The sequence below is a fragment of the Anser cygnoides genome, chromosome 8, assembly GCF_040182565.1.
Source record: "Anser cygnoides isolate HZ-2024a breed goose chromosome 8, Taihu_goose_T2T_genome, whole genome shotgun sequence".
NCBI classification, from domain to species: Eukaryota; Metazoa; Chordata; class Aves; order Anseriformes; family Anatidae; genus Anser; species Anser cygnoides.
The window spans coordinates 22,545,290-22,566,004 of record NC_089880.1 but is presented as its reverse complement, the minus strand read 5'-3'; the positions used below and the strand labels follow the sequence as shown (position 1 = coordinate 22,566,004).

Below are 20,715 nucleotides of genomic sequence, written 5' to 3'. Positions count from 1 at the left end.
GCTTTAACGAGAGAGGGAACACCTGGGCAGAAAGTTCTTGGTCTTTTCCCTTGACTTAATGCTTAAACAGCTGCTGCTTTATCTCAGATAAACCTGATAAATGGTAAATTGAAAGTTTCATCTCCTTACAGATCCCATTCACATTCTTCCTTATCTCCAGTTCTCTATCCATGTCACCACTAAGCTGAGAGGCATGCTTTACCGTTATTTTTTTTTCATAACAAAGGACCCTGAGCAGTGACAGCGAGCGACACCTGTCCCCCCAGGCGGCTTTAAGGCTGGTGTTACCCCCGTGCCCCCTCGCGGAACACCACAGCTCACTGCACACACCGCCCTGTCTCCATGAACCTGGGCTGCCTGTCCCATAGCTTAAACACACCTACGTGCAAGACAAGGCAAAGTCACAGCCGAAATGCCAGCAGAGGACAGCCAAGCCCAGAAGGCAAAACCAGGCCTCCCTTTTGAGAGCCAGGTTGAAACAGCAAAGGAGAAAAGAGCGAGGCCGTATCAGAGACGTGTGTGCCAGGCCTGAGTGTCGGATGGCTCCAGCTCTGCAGACAGAAATTCCCATGCTGATCGAGTTTGGCTTTTACCCTGCCGCAGACATGCTCGTCTCCTGCAGCAGCAGCAATGCTCTAACCACAGCAGCTTGTTGCAGAAAGAATGAGCTTGGGCTTATGGGAGGCGCTGCTTTTGTGTACTGCTGGGCATTGGCTCCCTGAGACAAGGCAGGGGGCTGTGGCCGGGATGCGAATGCACAAGTCAGAGTTTAGATCATGAGGCCAAACAAAGGAACAGATTTCTGAAGCTTTTCAGAGTGGGAAGCTAATACTTTCCTGAAAGCAACGAGAAAGTTCATTATCCCAATTGGCTCTGCAATTCTGCTGGGAACTGTCAGCATCTGTCCGTCGCTGAAAACCCGCGGGTGTTATGCACGGCACTAATATAAAGGCAGACCCAGACATTTTGGAATCCAAAAGACACAGAGGTTAACAAAAACCCAGAGGGGGACGAACCTGTTCCTGCTTATCTCCAAAAGCACATCTTGCGTCTCAAGGACTCCACATAAATCAAATTTTATTTTTTTACCGCCTTTAGAGTTACAGGGGAACAAAAGGACAGATTGTCTTTTTTATGCCAGATTACATGAGAATAAGACAACCTCCCATTATAGGCGCTGAACAATGTGCTCATGCCACAGTGATGAGTATATTCCATCCTCGAGACAGACAGGATGCTCGGGCTGCCCAGCCATCGCTTCCCATTCAGAGCGCGCACACATGCACGCATGAATTCAATTAAGAGCAGAAAATCTCAGAGCTCCAGAGATGGATTTCCTAACCCTTTGTGCAAGGGGATAGGAAAGGGGAGGGAATGGACACTTAGTCGGCACAGATACGCAGGCCTAATTGTTCCGCAGATGTCTGTGCAGGTCGTGTGGGGAGGAGGGGGAAGTAGGTTTCCAAGTCCACTTCTTTGTTGCGTTGTCGTGCACTGAGCCACCAGCCAACCTCGTTCTGTTTTCCATAGAGGTCATTTTACAAATAATCAGGCTTGAGCCTTGCACTGTACTTTTAACTGCCAAAGGACTTTGCAGGGAATAAAACTGTTAAGCTTATTTCGTTGAGTTCTATAAAGCACACTGAAATCTTTAGATTAAAAGTGCTAGGAGAAGGGCAGAGAACTATTATTTATTAAACAGTTATCGTTATAATTATCACGGCACAGCAAAGTGCTCATAGAAAACACCGACGGTGCACACGTTTCTCCCCTGGAATAAAAACACGACAAAAATATCCACTGTAATAGGTGGGGAAAAAGAAAAGTGGCAGGGGCCTCTGCCTGGCTCTCCTGCTCTGAAGCCAGCCAGCTCCAGCCCAAGGGGGCACAGAGTCCCAGCAGCAAACGTCTGCTGGTGCTGAGCACTGAGCTGCTCTGGCTGCACACCTGGCTGCATTCCCCACGAGGCTGCTTACAGCTAGCTAATGTGCATCTGACCAAACTACAGCTGCTCTGGCTTGGGTCATAGCAATAGTTTCAGCATGGAGCAGTGCCCTGGGGCAAAAGAACTGGAGTTAAAAATACTGAAATCCCATAAAAAGGAATGTACTTGCTTCATCAAGGGGTCACTGCTCTGCGTTGCATCGCTCTATTGTAGCATTAGCTTGAGGTCAGGACTGCACCGAGTGTGTATAAGGAGATCACGGCCCCGCAGACCCATAGCCCTTCCCAGCCACACACCAGCAGCTGAGGGGTAGTTGCTCCGTGACCTCTACCACGGACTGGTTTTGCTTCTTCTGATGGTGTGGGGCAGACATCTGTCTGAAGCAGCAGCCTGGGTCATCTGCTCTGATTCAAGTGCCCGTTCGTGCTTCCTGTCATCCAGGCGTCTCCATCGCCAGCCTCCGCAGTCCCTGCTCCCCGTTGCTGGCTGCCAGCCCTCGAGCACCAGCAGTGCCCCTCTCTGGCCAAGAATTGTCACCCCTCAGCCCTGAGGAGAGGCAGGTTTGCCAGAGCACACTGCCAGAAGGGAGCAGGGTTGTTAAGAAACGTGCTCCCCATTATCTAGCTGCTTCTCAGGCACCTCCAGCTCTGGTCGCTGAGTGTCTGACCACCACTCTCAGTTTTTGTTCTTCTGGCAACACCCTCAAGCTTTGACTGCTGTTGCTATTTTAGCTGTTTAAATATTACATAAGCACAAAATGTCCTTTTTGAAGGCTTCAAGTCTTGTTGCTCCAGGCCTGTGCCAGTCATTCAGAATTATTATTTGCACAAGGTCCTCACTGCAGCAAGTGTCGTACAGCTGCGAGTGGCCATCTCGGCGAGTTCCCTCCACGTCTGAGCCCAGGCTGACACCGAGACCCCTGGTGTAAAACCCTGCGGAGGCCAGAGAATCGCTGCTGGAGACAGAGCTACAGTCCTCGTTTCATTTTGGGTGACGGCTCCTTAGTGAAACTTGGCAAATGAAACTACAGACTCCAAGCAAGTTTCCTTGCTGCCACATGAAATGCTAGCCTGGCCTTTCAAAGGGCAGACTGAGAAAGCAGATTTTTGCAGTAAAACCATTTCTATTTACTGCAGTCTGATTTACTTGTCTGTGATTTAGGCACAGAGGAGACACTTCGGTTTTAAACGGTCTTTCTTTAAAGCAGCTGTGCACATGCAGCCCAAGCAGCCTTTTGGGCCAGGGAATTTGCTGCATTTGCCCCGTGGGGCCATGCCTTGGAGGCCTGAAAAGCAGCACCTAAGAAGCGAAAACTGGGCAGCATTTAACAGAAGTATGCAGTTACTACTCCAAAAATAAGCAGGAAGCATACTCCATAATGCAGCGCTGGGGAACACAGCCAGTGAACTCCACAGTGTTTTTATAAGGATATGCTTGCACAGTCCTCCAGCTCATCTCTTTTGTTGAAAAAATAATGCCATGTGTAGAGAAAGAGAAGGGCAGGAAAAACCTTTCATACAGGGAAAGAGTCAAATAACAGTGCCTCTACTGAGGGCAGCAGCACACAGGTCACTGTCTTCACAGGTATGTCACAGGACCAGACTACGAGCTGAAAATGTTCATCTTTGTGCTGATGTCCCTGAAGCTGTAGGCAAATGAAGAGTGAAATGTATTCATAAAAAACCCAATGGCCTAGGTGAATCAGTGGCATTATACTTTACTCCCAGTGAGCACGACGAAATGAAACTACTTTTTTTTTCATGCTAGGTCCAATCTCTTTTCTACTCTTAAATCAATTTCTTGTATGTCTTGAATCAACTTCTTGGATTTTTGCTGCTAAATTAGACAGTAAGCTCTCTGGATTAGAGGAATCATATCTTCCATACGTTTCTGTTCCCTTCCCTTCTCCCTGCAGCACCATCAGGTCCCAAATCTAATCACTGTTACAAGAAAGATACCGTGGTACATGCGACCATGGACCGCAACCGGATGAGTGCTCCTTTGTAGTGGGAACGACAACAGCCGCAGCAGCACTGGCAAGCGTGCTTGTGCTGACAGGGTGGGATGGGAACACGTCACTGTGCCCTCCTGAAATCCGCTGTGCCCCAGATAGCCGCCACATCCCGGCAGGCTCTCTGCTCTTGGTTTTGCTCTGTTCTTGCTCCTCCAGTGGTACGGATGTTTCCTGCAACCCTGCGTGCACGGAGGGCTGAAGAGCGGCAGCAGCAGGCAGCCCGCTCCCCGCGCTGCTCCCCAGCCCCATCCCAGCTCTGCAGCAGCAGGCAGATAGACCTGTCAGTCCAGGAGCAGAAGGCTTACGAGGGTTGCTTTCCAGCACACTTAGGAAGATGAAAATAATAGCTTCAAGGAAAATGCATCCATTTTCCTTTACAAATCCCTGGTGTGGAAATGTTTTAACTTTTAATGAAGTCCATCTGTGCAGAAGTGCTGGCTCTGAAGGATTCGCAGAGACAAGGCATCGGCGTATCCTGCTCCTTCCTCCTCCTGTTCTTTCATTGATATAGGGAGCCCTGAGCAGTGCCTGCATGCTCCTTCTCAGCCACTGGTATCTTCCTTTGTTAGTGAGAAAAGTATGATAAAGATGCTAATGAGCCTGTACCTTCTAACACAGCACACCCACAAAGGATTACCTGGGAGGCTAGGAAAGGGGAGGACATGATCAAAACCACAAGCCCCCAGAGTCAAGAAGACAAACAAACATTTGAACTATTAAAAAAACAATAGGCTGTGAATGAGAGCAGGTACAAGCACTCCTGAGAATTACACGGGGTGGAAATCAGTACTGCTGCTCACAGAGCTACAGGAGCAGCAGCGCTCAGCCATGCTTTCCCCCAAAGCAGCTAAGTTCCTGGGTATTCCCCACACTGAGGTCAATCATTACGAAACCATTATGCAGCAGTGGTGGTGCAGCCGACACACTTAATTTCAACTGTAATTTAGCATTAATTAACGTCTTCTGTAGCAAAGATGCAGGCACTTACTAAAGGCCCAACTGGAAGTCACTGATCCTTCTAATGACAGCACCATAGAACAATCCCCAGAAAAAAAGACACCAGGGATTTTTATTCTGCATCCTAGATGTGAGAAATTAAGATATTTCCATTTTTTCTCTTACTTGTTTAAGAAATAAAATACTATTCTTGTTTGGACTAACTTTTTCAAGTCATTAGCTAATACAGCAGTAATATTTTTTTCATACAACATTAGCTATCTGAAACTGTAAGCATAAGTTATAAGCATAAATACTATCTTGGACCTAGCATCCACAGCGAATTTGATGCGATGGTAATTTATGGGGTATCCTGTCTTAAATATACAGCAGAGCTTTATCAGGATCACACAGGCTAGAGACTGACATTGTAAAGATTATGTTCAATAAAAAACCTTGTTCCAAAAATTTATGTGTAAGAAAATGATGGTTAGCAGCAAGGCATATGCCTAAGAACATGCTTTCTTCAGTGAACGTCAGGATCCTCTCGCATGTGCAAACCATCCAAGGCCCATGCCTAGCCCAACCAGGACAGATGAACCTCGCTGAGCAGCAAGTCAAGTGTAAAATGCAGTACATTCCTCAGACTCGCTAAATAAAGAGCATTCATTAGAAAGAAGCCAGAACATTGTAAGAGGAGGGTTTTTTTTTCTCATGAAGTTGCTGTGCCTATTTTCAGCCACACCTCTCTAGAAAACAGAGCATTGAGAGTCTGAGCATGTCACAGGAAGCAAGTCATCCCCAAATGCCGCAGCAAAATGGCTCGGTATCCACACAAACCTATGCAACAACAGCCAACTTGGTAGCTAGGATCCTTTCCCTCTGAGTGCAAAGGGACAATCTAGGATGAGTTTTAGTACAGCTTGCCTGAAAAATGAACTTGGAAGAATACATGGAGTTTAAAATCATCCGTAATTACATTGAGAGAGTGAAATGAGTGATTCCACTGCACAGATACAGCTTCATCTTCTGAATATGCTTAATTGGATACTTCAGTCTTCCAAAGACTCTCATAATCCAAATTAGTCTGCAAAATAAAAAAGCAGTCCCCCAGAACAAGCAAAGATGACGATGCCAGAAGCCACCTCTAGAAGCAAACACACAGCATGTGAAGAATTAATCATGATCATGTCCTCTTTCCATACTAACTAATGCATATACAGCTTTAAGATTCTATTTTCTTTCTTCAAAACAGAGGAAGGAAGAAATGAAGATGAGGTTTCATTATTAGACAGTTGATTTACTACGTGGAAATAAAATCTGGTTCTAACTTCCTAACAAACAACGATTGCACTAGCACAAGAATCTTCTTTCTCTTCTTGGGAAAACCCATAGCTACATTTCCCAGGGGTTCCTTACCAGTGGCTCTGGTTATGCAGAGTTTCATGTGAAGCAGCACAATTTTTTCTTGCTGAAATTAATAGAAAGGGTACAGTGGATTTAGCCCTTGCTTTTCTCCAGACTAACTCAAACACCTTTAATGTAGAAAAAGAAAACTGGCAAGAGACCTTCTTGATGTAAAACCCAGTTTTTCTGGTATGTTGAAAATAGTTTTAAATTGGCAACATAGCATAACCATTAGAAAATCACTTTAAATGAATTGCAGCTAATTTCCAGCATGTTCCCAGTGTGAGCCATTAATACCCAGGGGCTCAATCATTGATGCATGTAAGATGGATTAGGACAACTCCAAAAAGCTGTTCAGTTTTTAGAGACACGCATTCCAAAGCAGAGGCCTAAATACCAGCTCACCTACAGCTGGCTCATCAGAGCAAGACTAGTTTTATACAGCTCCACCAAAGGTTAGTTTATACTAAGAGGATTAAGCACCCCTCGATCCCAATTAAAATAGCTGTGACACAAAGCTAAAGAGTTCAAGGAAGAAAGGAGTTCCAATTCCGCTCGTATTTCAGCATTTTACAGAACACCGTGTAAACAGCAAAAACAGATTTCCAGCAAACATGAGTCAAACCCAGCGTGGATCAACGATATCCTTGAACTTCATTTGCCATTTTTTGAGCAAATGGCCGCATCACACAATCCACAAAGTGTGACCAGGGAACTAAGAGGGAACACACTCCTTTGCTGAAAGCCATGGAGCTCTTTGGGTGGGAGGAGGGTCGCCCCCTTGGGTGGAAGCTGCTCTTACCTCGAACATACAGGTTAGCTGGGGCAGAGTAGCGGGTTCCTGCGCTGTTGGTAGCAACACATTCATATTTGCCTTGGTCCGACTCCTCGCTGTTCTCTATTTGCAGAGCTCCTGTGCACAAACAAGATGACACAGACAATTCAGATTATGGCAAATCTGGTAATTGAACAGACAGCCTCAGAAAAGGAAGGCCATGCCCCACGCTTTTAAAGTATCTTCCTGGATAAATATATTGTGATGTTGTTCCCTGGACCCACAGGGTACCAGCATGCAGCCACAAGGTACCCGGTCTGCTGTTAGAAGCTTGTGAAATTGATTATTGTTATTTTTTTTAAGCACAGGGAACCAGTTACTGATGCATTTCCAACCGCCCCAACCACTTATATTCATTGCTTCAATAAAGGCAAAAACCATACACATACACACGTATTAATTACAGCTCGGTATAGGACTCCTGTCTAATAAAAGGACCTTTAATAAGCCTTTAATCAAAACAGCTAAACACAAAGGCCGCTAACTGTAGCTGTTTGTTTCTTATCTGATGCACACAAAGCCTAGCAAATGCTCTACAAATTGCGACCTTCCTGCAGAAACTGGCAGAGTCCCATCTCTCCCACCTCGCCACCCCTCCTCCCAGCAGACATCCCCTTTTGAGAAAAAAACAGGTTGCCTTTCATCAGCTTTCTCCATGTCAGGGATCTCCTTGTCTTTTCAGAGTGGATTACACTTGATATAAAGTAATTAGGCACTCAGTCTGAGACACCAAATAAACACACCGACGCAATACACCCATCTGGCAGCATGGTGCTCGCAGCAAAGCCACCCTCCCTGCGACCCAGCAGCGCTGCTCCTCCAGCCTTGGGGCAGGAACGTTTGCTTGGTCCAGACCACAGGACATGACCTGATCCCATCCCTGAAATGCCAGATGCACCAGGGGCACATGAAATAACTGCAATAATTGCCAAAGCACACAGAATAGCGATTTACCTGGGGAACCTGCGCAGTGCTCCAAGCGAGCACTGGTCTAAGGGGCTTGTCTCATTTGCTCAGCCTAGTCCACCGGTGCCCAGCACCACCTCTGCTTCTTGCCTAGCGCAGATGACTGCAAATCTGCTTGCAGCTGAACTCCCCTAATGGGGCCCCGTATGTAGAAGGGAAGATGGAGGTGAAGAGAGGCAGGATGCCCGTGACAGCACGCTGGCACGGCAGGAGCAGACGGCCGCCGGCCAGACACCGAAGCGGCTGCTGCTCAGCCTGCTTCCCCCCGGCAGTGTGGCAGCAATTTTTAAAGCGCCTCCAAGTGCCCAAACTGTACTGGTTAGGATTGCCTATACGAAGGGAACTCTGCTCACAAACCATATACCGAACTAAAAGAGAACATTAACCCCTTTGCTTGTAAGGATTTGAACTCATTTCTGCCTGCCACGGTTCAAAACGACCACTGAGAGCGGCACTGAGAATAGCTGGTGAAATTGCCTTCCCCCTTCTTGCTGGTTCAAGCTGCAGAGGTCAAACTGAGTTTTTCATATCATCAGAACAGAAGAAAAACTAATGTGAATCAACCACTGCCACCTACATTATTTAGAAGGATAAATTGAGACTGTCGCATAAGTCTATATGTCATGGGGAAAAATGAACTTCCCCGGGTTCTGCCATATAATAAAAAGATGTACAGAGCCCTCCCTGTTGTTGCATTAGTGCTGGGAACGAGGCTTCAGCTAGACAGAGAGAGCTTGTTTGCAGAAATCCTTCCACCTCCTAACAAAGGAAGCTGCCAGCTTTCCCCAGCCCCGGCGCTCTCTGGACACTCACAGCCCAAAGCCAACAGAGCACTGCTGCTTAATTCAGGGAGAACATCGAATTTCTACATGCTGCCTGGGAAAAACATCTTCAAGCAGGCAGCAGCATGGCAGGCAGTGGAGCAGGAGGAAGCTTCCCAGCGCTGACAAGATACAGAGAATCAGAGAATCTAGAAATGGGAAAGCCTATTAGGTTATCTCGTGCGTCCCTGGGGGCCAGGGCGGCATTGCTCCCTGTTGTAAATGTACTTGTGCTCTGTCCAATCCCATTTTAAATGTGCCGAGTGATAGGTCTTTCACCACTTCCTCAAGGAATTTATGCCACAGCCCGGTTATGCTCTCTGGCAGGATGGTTTTCCCAGAGCTCACCACGTATTACCCCCTCCCTTATTCCTGTTCATTACTCTGCGGGTACACGTGTGCTGCAGAGTTCATTTTCCGTGACTGCATCAGGCTGGCTAAAGTTGTTTGCTGCAAGACATACCCAAACTTTAAAAATAAAAGGTGGATGTCATCACCCTGACCAGAAGCCTCTCTCTCAGCTTTAGCCTGCAGCCCACGTCAGCCGCCTGGGCTGAGAGCAGGGCCAGCCCCAGGTGACAGGCAGCGGCGTCTGCCTGGAAAAGACGCAAGACCCCCGGGTGAGCGTGCCGTGCAGATACACCTTCTGATACGCTCCTTTTAGCCATTTAATAGACATCCCTGGTATTTATATCCTTTATACATATGCAATCTTGCGATCACCATACCTCTTAAATGCCAGTTAGTCATATTATTCTTTATCTCTAGGGACCTCAACATCAGCGCTGGAGGGAGAAGAGCAAAACATAAGAGGATGAAGAAAATGAAGGCAGAGAGGAGTGACGTTATCGTTGCCTATCAGTTGTGCAGCCAGAGCTGACTGCTTTCTGGAATCATACTACAAACACGTAATGTATGTCAGCAACTCTCTACAAATGCTCAGGGACAAGGGGCAGGGGATTCTGGTTTTGTTTGGGCTGGCACAAGTCTTCAAACTGTGGCATGGCAGGAGCAGGAGAGAACCCAGAAAGCAGGAAGGAAGTTAAAAGCAAACCCCTCAACTGAACTGGAAAGAAAACAGTCAATACAATAAATTACCATTAGACAAACACAAAAAGCCCATAGTGTAGCTAACAGCTAGCACAAAGGGGAAGCATCACAGCATGCTGATGGCAGTCAGTGGGACTAACGGGGTTGTTTTCTTGAAGGACAGCCTACATCCAAGTGATGGATACAGGGAAGTATGGCATGTCTCGGGGTACCGAGATTTATGAACAAAGGTAAGAAGCTCAGGCACTGCAGGCATTAACTGGAGACACTAAATGCATCTGAGCCTTGGGAATAACTCCACAAGTGTAAAATGCTCCAGGCTCTGGCTTGGTCATCCTGAAGAAAGGCAATAGCTTCACCTCCTGGAGAATTCAAGCCTAGGCTGGACAGGACAAGAGCACCCACAGACAAAAAAGAACCAAGTCCTGAGCAACTCCTATCTCTGAAATTCATGGAAGCTGCATCCAAAGACCCTCAACAGCACAGGGAAATCTGCTTTGACAACTGCAAAGGATTGGGAACGTGGAGACCTGATTTCTATTCCTAGCCCTGCCAACATCTCATCTTATAATCTTCTGTGCCTCTGCAAAGCAGGGCTAGGCAGGCTGATTTACTTTTATTCATTACTTGGGATTTATGTTGTGCAAGTTGCTGAGTACGGTCTTGTTCACGCAGGATGTCACAGCAGACTTCTCATCTGGACTCTGCGAGTGCTCCTGTGCCAGGTCCCTTCTCATTTACCCAGCCGAATCCTGACGTGCAATCAGATGGCGCAGCTTCGGCAGGCGCATGAGGACTGGCTACCACGAGGACACGCGCAGGCGTATAGGAAGGAGCAGCAGGCAGCTTGTTCGGGAACTTGTGGGGCTGTGCAGCGGTACGTGCACATCAGAGCAAAACCTCTCCCTGCGGAGCAGCACCCGACCTCCGCTGCCTCCGAAGCCCCCGAACCGCAGCGGGGCTCTGGCAGAAGAGGGGCAGCCGCTCCCCACCGTGCTGCTATGTCACGTCCATCTCGCCTGCGGCTCAGATCTCTTCCCGATAACACATCTCAGCTTATCAGATTGCTGCCAGCTCCTGAGAAAAACCCCTGGCTGCTCTCCAGTGCCAGGGAGCATGGTGACAAGGCAGAGCTTTTGGGGGCTGAGGGCTGGAGGAGGCTCTGCTGACTGACAGGCATCCCTCGTAGCTCCTTCTCTCTGTGCTGCTCTCTCTCCACCAGTTCCTTCCTTCCTCTCCTACTTTTTTTTTCTTTTTTGGTCTTTAGACTTGGGCACAGACAGCATCCCCGTTAGCGGCTCTCCAAGATACTTATCTATTCAAATATACTTGTGCTCGGGCAGAACCATTAGTTGCAGTGACAGCATTTAAAAGAAGCATTTAAAAAGTGCCCTGTGCAGAGCAGGGGGAAGGCAGATCCTGATAAGGGCCACTTCCTGGCAGCACTGGGGACTGTTGCAGCGCTGAGGGCTTGTCACTCCCTCCTCTAGGTGACAAACCAAACGGAAAAGCTCTGAGCTGCCATACAAATTGATCTCTCTGAAATGCTGCTCCACAGCTCCTCGGGAGAAGAGAACACACACACGGTGCTTGTGGGGCATCGCCGCTCAGGACCCGTTGTGGCGGGAGCAGCTCCGTTTCTCTGGCAGAGTACTCGCAACTGGAGGCCCGCAGCTCACAGAGGCAGTGACCTTTTGCCCTGGTTATAAAATTAGACATGTGAAGAAATGCTCCCACAAGTGCCCGGGAGTCAGAGGAAGCAGGCTGCAGCCGCAGTGCTCATTTAAGGGGAGCACTTGTGATGCAGGCGTTAATGAACCTTGCTACGTGACCAGGACCCTTCCTCCCAGGCAGCCGGGAACAGGTACATTTTGTCCACCCTATGTGCTAGAGCACGTGGCTACCCCAAACCCCTCCTGTCTCCCTCCTCCAGACTCCCATCAGCTTCCTCCACAGAAACTCTGCCTGGCTTCCCCTGGGGCAGCATTTTTAGCCTCCCCTTCAGCCGCAGCTCAGGGTCCAGATCCCTCCTCTGCTAAAAATTCCCTCCCAGAGAAGAAGAATCCTCCTAATACAATCCAGGGAGCTGGGGAGCAGGGCCAGAGCCAAGGACAGACCAGAAGAGATCTGGAAGTGTGAACACAGTGGAGAAAGGAATGATGTGAGAGCCCTGACACCAAGGGGTTTGGGAACTGTGAAAAGCTACAAGACACCAAGACCACGCAAGAGTCACTGGTAATGAAACCGAGCATTTCCCATATTGACTATTTTTGTAATTTGTAACAGAAGCACCTCCCGGCTGTTAGCGAGGACCGCGCCTAGCCTCCACCAGCCATCAGCAGTGCCAATTATGCAAACAAGATAACTACAAATATATTTTCATTGTTAGCGTTCATTATGCTGATTACGCCTGAGAGGCCGGTGATTGGCATGCGAGGGGCATGTTGTGGCTGGCAGGGCTGTTGAGAAATTGCTCTCCTGTGCACCAGGGGCAGCTGCTGATGGCACTCGACCACTGCCACCGCGCAGGACTGGGGCAGAGAGGGAGGAGAGGAGATCCAACGTGCTCAGCAGCACGAGGTCTCCTGTTAGACAGCGGAGCTTCAGGATGCTCTGATCTCTCACCAGCAGGTAGAGGAGATCTCAGGGGACTCTGTGTCAGAAGCAAAACTACAGCACTGTCAAACGCTCAGTATCACCTCTGTGCGCGCTTCTAAAGGGACACGAGTCAATCTGAATTCAGAAAACAAGAAACATGGCATTACAAACACTTCCAGGCACTACACCCCACCCAACCACCCCCCTGACACTGTCTGCTCCTTCAAACATCCCTTCTTGTTTTAAATTGTTTCCCTTTTTTTGTGTGCGTGTGTCTGAAAAAGCTCAGGAAACAGGAAAAATTCTATCATATACCAAGTGCAATCAAATGTACAAACATATGCTCAAAAAGACAGCAAAATTCTTTTGGCTCCCTCTAATCTCTCTGGATAGCTTTCCGCTCCAGCTCGCAGGGCAGCAGAGATATACTGGAGCTATATTTAAACCAGTTCACCGGGGACTGGGAAAGGTTTAGCCGCAGCTCCACAGAAGTTGGTGCGGGTGTTTACCTGGCTGCTCAGACAGACAGCTCCTGACACCCAAGTGAGCTGATCTAAAGTTAATTCAGACAGACCTCTGTAACGCTGACGTCTACCGGGAAGAAATACTCTTATGTATAGGAACCTCAGATATTTCCCGCGATGACAGAAAAGTAACAAATAAATCTGACTGCAGAGGGATAATGCCTGAGATGGTATTTCTTTACCTCCTCATGTGCATCCGATCTAATGCCTGTTCAATCCAGCACCCACCTGAAACACAACTGTGCTTTGCTGTCTCTCAACGCCTGGGGCAGGAAAATGCAGCCAGGTTTCACACAAGGTTGAATGAGTTCAATTCCAGAGAAATGCTAGAAATGAGCACCTAACTTTCTACTTTGAAAATCAGAATCGGGCATAACTTGCTTAAACATGGAGTTGCTGATACCATCTGTGGGTCCCCTTAAGCAGCCAGCTATTGCCTAATGTGATGGGCGTCTGCCAGCTCCGTGTCTTTCTGATGAACAAATAGGGATTTTGAGATTTAATTACTACCCGGGGCAGTCCCCGAGGGGTGAAGAGTTAAGCTACGAACTGAGATTTATGAATTATAGATGGGAGCTCCTCCCATTTCACTGAAGCCAGAGATGTCTTGGACAGAAAGGACCAAATAAAAGGGGCTAAGATCAAACAAGGTGCTTGGAAATATCTCCTCCTGTTTGGTGGGGTACACGTGGAAATTCTCAGGTCATCCCCTTGCTAACCCCACGCTGGGTCCAGCACAAGGGCCTTGGGGAACGCTCGAACCGCCCGAGGGCTCTGCACACGCAGCTCCTAGCGACACAGTCACAGCAGCAATGAAATCAAACTAAATCCACCCTCCTCCCCCCAGCATTATTACCAAAAGGGTTTGTTAAGAGTCATTAGTTCACCCTTCCTTTCAGACCAAATTAATGGATTCCAAAGCATCCAACTTACCTTAATGAGGAACAAGAGTGCAGCTGGGTATAGAACATGGCAGAACAGTCACTTCTACATGGACACAACCTCACCATCACAAAAGCACTTTCATCTAATCTGTCGTTATCTTTAGAAATTCAATGACCTCCGTTTTAAATAAAAGGCATTAGGCTGACAGAAATCCTCTGGGAGAAGCCAGAGAGCAGCACGTGGCTTCTGTTTGCTCTCACAGAAATGTCATCTTTGACATTCAAACAGGACACATATATTTTAAATAATGTCAAGAACATTCTTAAAATACCTCATCAGGACTCAAACGGAGGTGGGAAGGGGTTGGGGGTGGGGGTGCGGGGAACTTATGCTTTATGAGATGGATGGTTCTGTTTCACAGAGATGTGCTCGGTTCCCAAGCAGGACGGATGGAGCATCCAGGCGGTTCTGGTGCTGAGTCACTAATGTCATCAGACAGGGCGAGGGCGCGGGGAGGCCCCGGGACGGCTGCGCTGCGCGCGAGGCCGGGAGCTCGGAGCGCTCGGCTAGTTAGCATTCGGTCTGTCGTTTCGTTTTAGGATTTGCAATAGGAATAGGAGATGAAGAAATAGTTTAAGGAGCTTGTAACATCACAGCTGTCAATCTCGAGCGTTCCAAAGGGAGGAATGACAGATATATAAGCCCATTCATAGCGAAATAAGGTTTGCAGTCTTCTTCCCTGACCCAGATTTGCTACAGAGGCAACTTAATGCAAATACACATCAAACAGCAATTCACATTTGCTCTAAAATCACTTAACGGGAGCTGAAAACATTAACCCCCAGCAACAGAACCAGTTCCAGAGAGTCAGATTATTAACTTCCAGCAGTGATTCAGGGAAAAGGGATAGGAAAGGGGAAAGGGGGAAAACTGAACGAATGAGATTGTGTCGGTTTGTAGGTGGCAGTCATTCTGTCGAGACACCCAGGGGTCAGTCAACAGGGGTAACCAAAATCACAAGAGAACTCGGGAGGGCCTTGGCACGTAGTGCTGATTAACACACTAAACTTAATCTAAAGGGACAGCTTTGAGTGTTTAGGCTAGTAAAGACAACACTCCGACTGGAAAATCATTACTGGTGCATACAGGATGCGAAAACTAGCCAGGGACTGTGCACGCTGGGCTGTCAGACCATAGGTGGGTTTAATTAATGAAGGCTTAAAGCAACCAGATGTGTTTCTGATTCATCTGTTTAAACAAATCATTGTGCTACAAAGCAACACCAGCACGTCTGGCTCAGAAAGGGGGGTCTGGGGGCGGCAGTTCTCCACTCTGCTGCCACACTGGAGCGTTAGCACTCTTGAAAGGCAAACACGAGCAAGGCAAACAAAGGCGCTCTTTATCCCAGAGCCAGATTTGCTCAAACTTTCAAGAATTTATCTCCTTCTGATTAGAGCTTCATGCCTGTCAGCAGCAGCAGAGAGGAATTTGACTGTTCTCTTGTGAAAATGTTACCTACTTACACCAAAGCAATCCATCTAACCTCCCCCCGCCAGACACAAAACCCCGGAGGCCAAAACTGCGCAGGAAGCTCAGAGACTTGCAGGAGCTGCAGGAGGCGTCAACCCTCCCGTGGCGGAGGCTGGGGACCACCGTCCCAGTTGCAAACTTTCCGTTGAATAACCCCCTTTCAACAGTGCAAAATCGCAATGGATGAGTCTACAAGAAGTCACGCTAAAAACCAACCAAAATAAACACACTAGTGGGAGAGTGCAGATGAGCGAGAGCACTGGCAGAGTTAGGGCTGAGAGTAAAAGCTGGAGATGAGAAACACCGGAGGAGAAGGGACAAGGCAGACAGGAGATGGAGTGACGTGACAACTGGAGGCACATTTCAGCATTCTTACCTCTGATCGGTGTACCACCTGGTGAGGTAATTTGAATGCAAATAAGATTAGAGAGAAGCATTAGTACAAAGAGGAAAGGAAGAAAATTATAACTAAAAAGCAGAAAGTTTTTTTTTTAAAAGCTAGAATTTGTATTAGCGCGACAGGAATAAACAAAAAGAAACTGATGTGCAGTAAAAGTCAGAGTGACACTCTCAGGAGGTTAGTAAAGCTCATCGCTTCCAGGAGTGCAGCACCCAGCCTTGCATCTCACCATCACAGCCACCATCCTCAGGACCGGGGCCCGAACTAAGCTGCCGAGGTGGCGTTGCTGGCTGGCCTCACCGCTTGCATTCACCCACGCCACTGGTCAAGCAGTTGAGATGGAGGACACGTTGGAAGATGGTGCAGTGCCCCTTCATTCCTTCCAGAACACGGAAGGGGTGCGTGCCCCGGGGGCTGAGTGACCGTGAGTGTGCTGGGCAGGAGGGGTGGAAAGCACATGGTTGCGGGCACTAGGTGCGGTTTGGCTTTGAGGTTAGAATGACCAGTGGGACAAAATCTGCTCACTTAAAGAAATTAAACTAAGGGGAGAGCTTAACAAATCAGTTTTGAGCCATTCTCCACATTCACGTAAACCCTGCACCAGGTTCCCTCCGGCAAAGAAATTGGTGTCATGCGGAATTAACTTTACATAGAGAAATATTTCAAAACGAAGTCGTTTCTGGTAATGTAACAATGGCACTCTAGCCAGACCTCTGTCATTCCTGCCTAATTTGGATGTTAGCTGGAGGAAGGAATCCCTACCCTCTTTATAAGGCACTGGCGATAATTTGACATGCTATAATGAATAGTATCTTATAAGGAGGGCTTCTCTGGGAGTGAGGTTCAGTTATCCTGTTGCAACGATCCGTAAAGGTTTGTTTTATGAGGTCAACGTGTTTAGCAAGTGGAGGATCCACTGGTCAGCGTCTTGAGTTCAGAGCACAACCGATAACAATGCATGATTCGAGGGGAGATGCTCCAGCTGGGCAAATTGGCAGGGAACCCTTCTAATCCCCACTACTTTTGTCCCCTTGGTCTTATTTTGCACACATGGAGGCTGTTAGTATAAGGGAGAGATTCATGCAGATCGAATCTGTAGGCAGTTCATGGTATGTGTTGGTTTTATGCAGATTTGTAGGATCTGAATACCAAGCACTTACCAAAGAAAACTGAGGAGTTTAAACAGACAGAAAAACAGGGTTAAACAGGACACAGTGTGTCAAATCATGTTCAGTGTATTGATTAATAAATACCAGCACGCATACAAGAGTGTCGTGTATCTCAGATTTACAGCTCATTCCATTATCCACAACAATGATCACCCAATGGGAAAGAAAGACAGAAAAGAATTTCTGTAAATACAAAGAAGGCATATTTTAAGCATGTTTAACTCGCCTCTTAAAAAGTAATTACAGTATTTATACTTATTCCCTTTCTTTCCTAACTACCTTTCCTTTAGGCAGAGTCCTTTTTCTACACAGGAGCAGCAATTCAAACTACTCATTTTAGCATTTTCCTCTGCCAAGATGACATTACCCCATTTTAACTTTATGTCTGGATATATTTTTTGACACATTCTATCCACAGATGACTGAAGCATCAGGAAAGATCCCGCAGTCACTGAGTTGTGGGTAATCTTTCCCTTGCGATAACAAATCTGCTGCTTATTTATCTATCTTGGTAACGACCGCTGCCCTTGACAGAACAGTTATACCCAGAGATAACTTGCATGGAACAGCACAGCCATGGAAAATGGGGTTATTTCTCTTTGCCTGTTTGGAAAGTTTGCCAAGGGATATTTTTGTTCTGTTTGGTCTAGGGCCTCCCCCGGCCCCCCTTCCACAATTCTCAGAGTTAAGAAAAGCATCGCCACAGTGTGTCACTTCCCACGGGAACGGTGCGTTGACTTTGAGCACAAGCCCAAGGGGCAGAAAACAGGACTTCCTTCTCTCTTGTCTGGCTTAAATGGGGTTTGTTGTTCTCTCCTAGAACTGAAAGATTCACAGCAAATCTTTAAATCTACTCCCTGTAGAGGCTAAACCCTTCCTCTAACACGCAATCGTCTACACAGAGCTCCAGGAGCAATTGCATACTTGAAGCAGAGTCCCTAAAACGTAAGTGCGACCAGCCCATTTTTTCCTGCATTAAGTCCCAATCCTCCTGGCCTCTGAATGTAAGCCAACCCTTGTGGGAGCAGCAGAGAGGCACTCTGTATTTAGCACGCTGTTTGTTCTGGGTCTCTCTCACCTTTGCAAAGTTAAGACGCTCAGAGGACAACATTAGGCAGAGCGCACAAGGCTTCCCTGTTGGTCCCCAGATTTCCTCCTCTAGAAGGAATGAAAGTTTCTGCTTCCCTTTCGCATCATACGTTAATGCATCTCTGACTACTATCCTTTCAGGGTGTCTCTCAAGGGGCCTGAATCCCAGCACATACGCCACAGAGTGACGAGTCCATTGAGTGATGGAGGTGCCATCACTTGAACCGTTACTGAGGCCAACTCGTGCCCTGTGATCACCAGGCTGCTTTACACAAAGGGCTCTCCAAGATCAAATTTTAAACTCAATTGCTTGTGTGTGGTTTGAAAGGTTTGAAAAACTCATAAGTAAGGAGATTTTATTTCCCTTCTATGGTAAGTGGCACTGATTAACACCCCGTATGTTCACTTCTGCAGGAATGAATGCCGACCCTGACATCCTCTGTGTAACGGGACGCGCACAGCCAGGCACTGAAAGCAAGGCAAAACGTAGGATGACGTTGTAAAAACTCATGGGATTATTTGCACCAGGAGGAGAGGCTTTGTTGGAGAAGGGACTTCACTCTGCTGTCACAAACTCATCCCAGACTTATCAACAAACCCCCCCAAAACAAAACAAAACAACACTCCAAAGCAATGTCAAAGAGAGAAACCAAGGCTCTTGCTGGCCACAACCAGGCATTATAGTAGTGCAAACCTGAATCCTACAGCCTGGCTATTTGCCACCAGTTGCAACCATGAGTGTGCTTCACACAGCAAGACCCAGATGTGCAGTATAGGTTCCTCTAGGACATAAAATTTCAACTGTCAATTGGTTGGCCATGATACTGCTTCAACCTTTGTCTAGTCAGTCCCCTCCTGTGAGAGAGCATCCATCTTTTTGTGGGTTTCCTGAGCCTTTGGAATAATACTCCCCAACCTTTCGGCTGCTCTTACACTTTGTTCCAAGTCCATGCCTATCTGATGTCTAGACTTGAAGCTGTGGCTCGCCAGGAGTTGAATGTCTTCTGCTGGGTACTGAGTGCTGGCTATGACTGGTGAAGCAGAATAGGGCAGCCATCGGCCACACTGCCATCCCACAGCCACTGCAAGTTTGTACTGTGTATGTTTATTTTGTTGTTTTTTTTTTTCCATGTAAGTAGTGCTCCTATCTTTAGGACCAAGACTAAAATGAAAATGCTTCCTAGTAACAGAGCATAAATGCAGTGAGATGATACGCTGAGAAGCTTCCCACTGCTTCTTTGTTAGAGGCACCTACACTCTTCCAGAGAGCGACTGAAGTCACCTGCAGAGCCCTCTCTGATACTTCACTTGCAGTTAATTGCCTGAAAGCTACATGAGGGTCTAGGGCACAGTTCTGTAGCTCAGTTAATTGACAGTGATTAAAAAAGAATGATACTTGTCGTAGCACCAAGTTCTTTAATAGACACAAGATGACAATGCTCTCTGAATTTCTGGAATTTCCTGATGTGGCAAAGATATCTCTATGCTACCATTCAGGATATTTATTTATTCTAATTTGACATTTTGTTCAGGAGCTTTCTGAAGAGCAAGGTGGAAGAGCAATTCTTCAAATATGAAACTCGCTGGAAACACTCAAGAGCTTTGAGAGTATGAATACCACCAGAGTTGCTTTGAAGTCTTCAGGACCTTGTGATCCAAGAATCTTTATGGAATAGCTGTGAAGCATCAGGACAGTCTGATCTATATTGAGGAAGTTTCTGCCACATCATCAACTAATTTTAAAACATGGTTGGAGGTGTAGCACTGACCCTGACTCTCATATGTGCATCATCTGCTACTACAATCTCCAGACAGTTTTAAAATCAGTTCAGCCAAACAGGTTTTACAAAGAGCTAGCATGAAAGGGAGGTTTCCCAGCCCAGAACCAGCCTAAGATTCTGTGTCAGTGACTGAGAAGCAGCGACCAAAGCCATGCACCCTGGGAGAGAACAGGGAGTTGTCCTGAGTCACTGCCTTTGCAGAACAGCAGCCTCTCAACAAGAGGTGGGAAGTACTAGCAAGATGAGCAAGGGAGAATTTTGCTATAACCAGAATGAGTCAGAGACTCTGCCTTTGCCTTGATCTGTGATAATGGAGTTGAAAACCTGTATTTATTTGTGTTCTCATCTCTAGAGCAATTACCCCAACACATACTGGCCAAACTACCCAAGAGCTGGGCTTAAAAAAGAATTAAGCATTATTCTGGAGGAAAGATCTATGTGTTGTGGGGGAAGGGAGAAAAAAGCCCTCTAAATGTGAAGGGGAGGCTTAACAAGAAAAATGCATAAACACGAATATAGACGTAATTAGTAAATGAAGGAAGGGAGGACACAGGGCAGACTTATAAATGGTGTATTTGCTGCTGACAGACACCATTATTCCAGGGTTAAAAAAGCCTAACGCGACAGCTTGGTTGTCTTAAACCACAAACTGTAATACCTTCACAGAAGACGAACACACCTCTAGAAACTGATGTTCAGAGCCCACTCGGGCACGTGATCCGACTGCATGCGAGTTCAAAGACCTGCCTGCAGCCCGCAGAGCAC

The 20,715-nt window shown here is 47.2% G+C and overlaps 1 protein-coding gene across 13 annotated transcripts in view; it reads right to left on the bottom strand.

Moving 5' to 3' along the window:
* PTPRF (protein tyrosine phosphatase receptor type F) overlaps nucleotides 1-20,715 on the bottom strand; it is a 371,288-nt gene that overhangs the window by 77,905 nt on the left and 272,668 nt on the right. For all 13 annotated transcript variants that reach the window (XM_067001289.1, XM_067001291.1, XM_067001288.1 and 10 more), the window contains one exon: nucleotides 7,105-7,215. In XM_067001289.1, coding sequence (XP_066857390.1) covers nucleotides 7,105-7,215 — 111 coding nt within the window. The remainder of the gene's footprint in view (nucleotides 1-7,104; nucleotides 7,216-20,715) is intronic.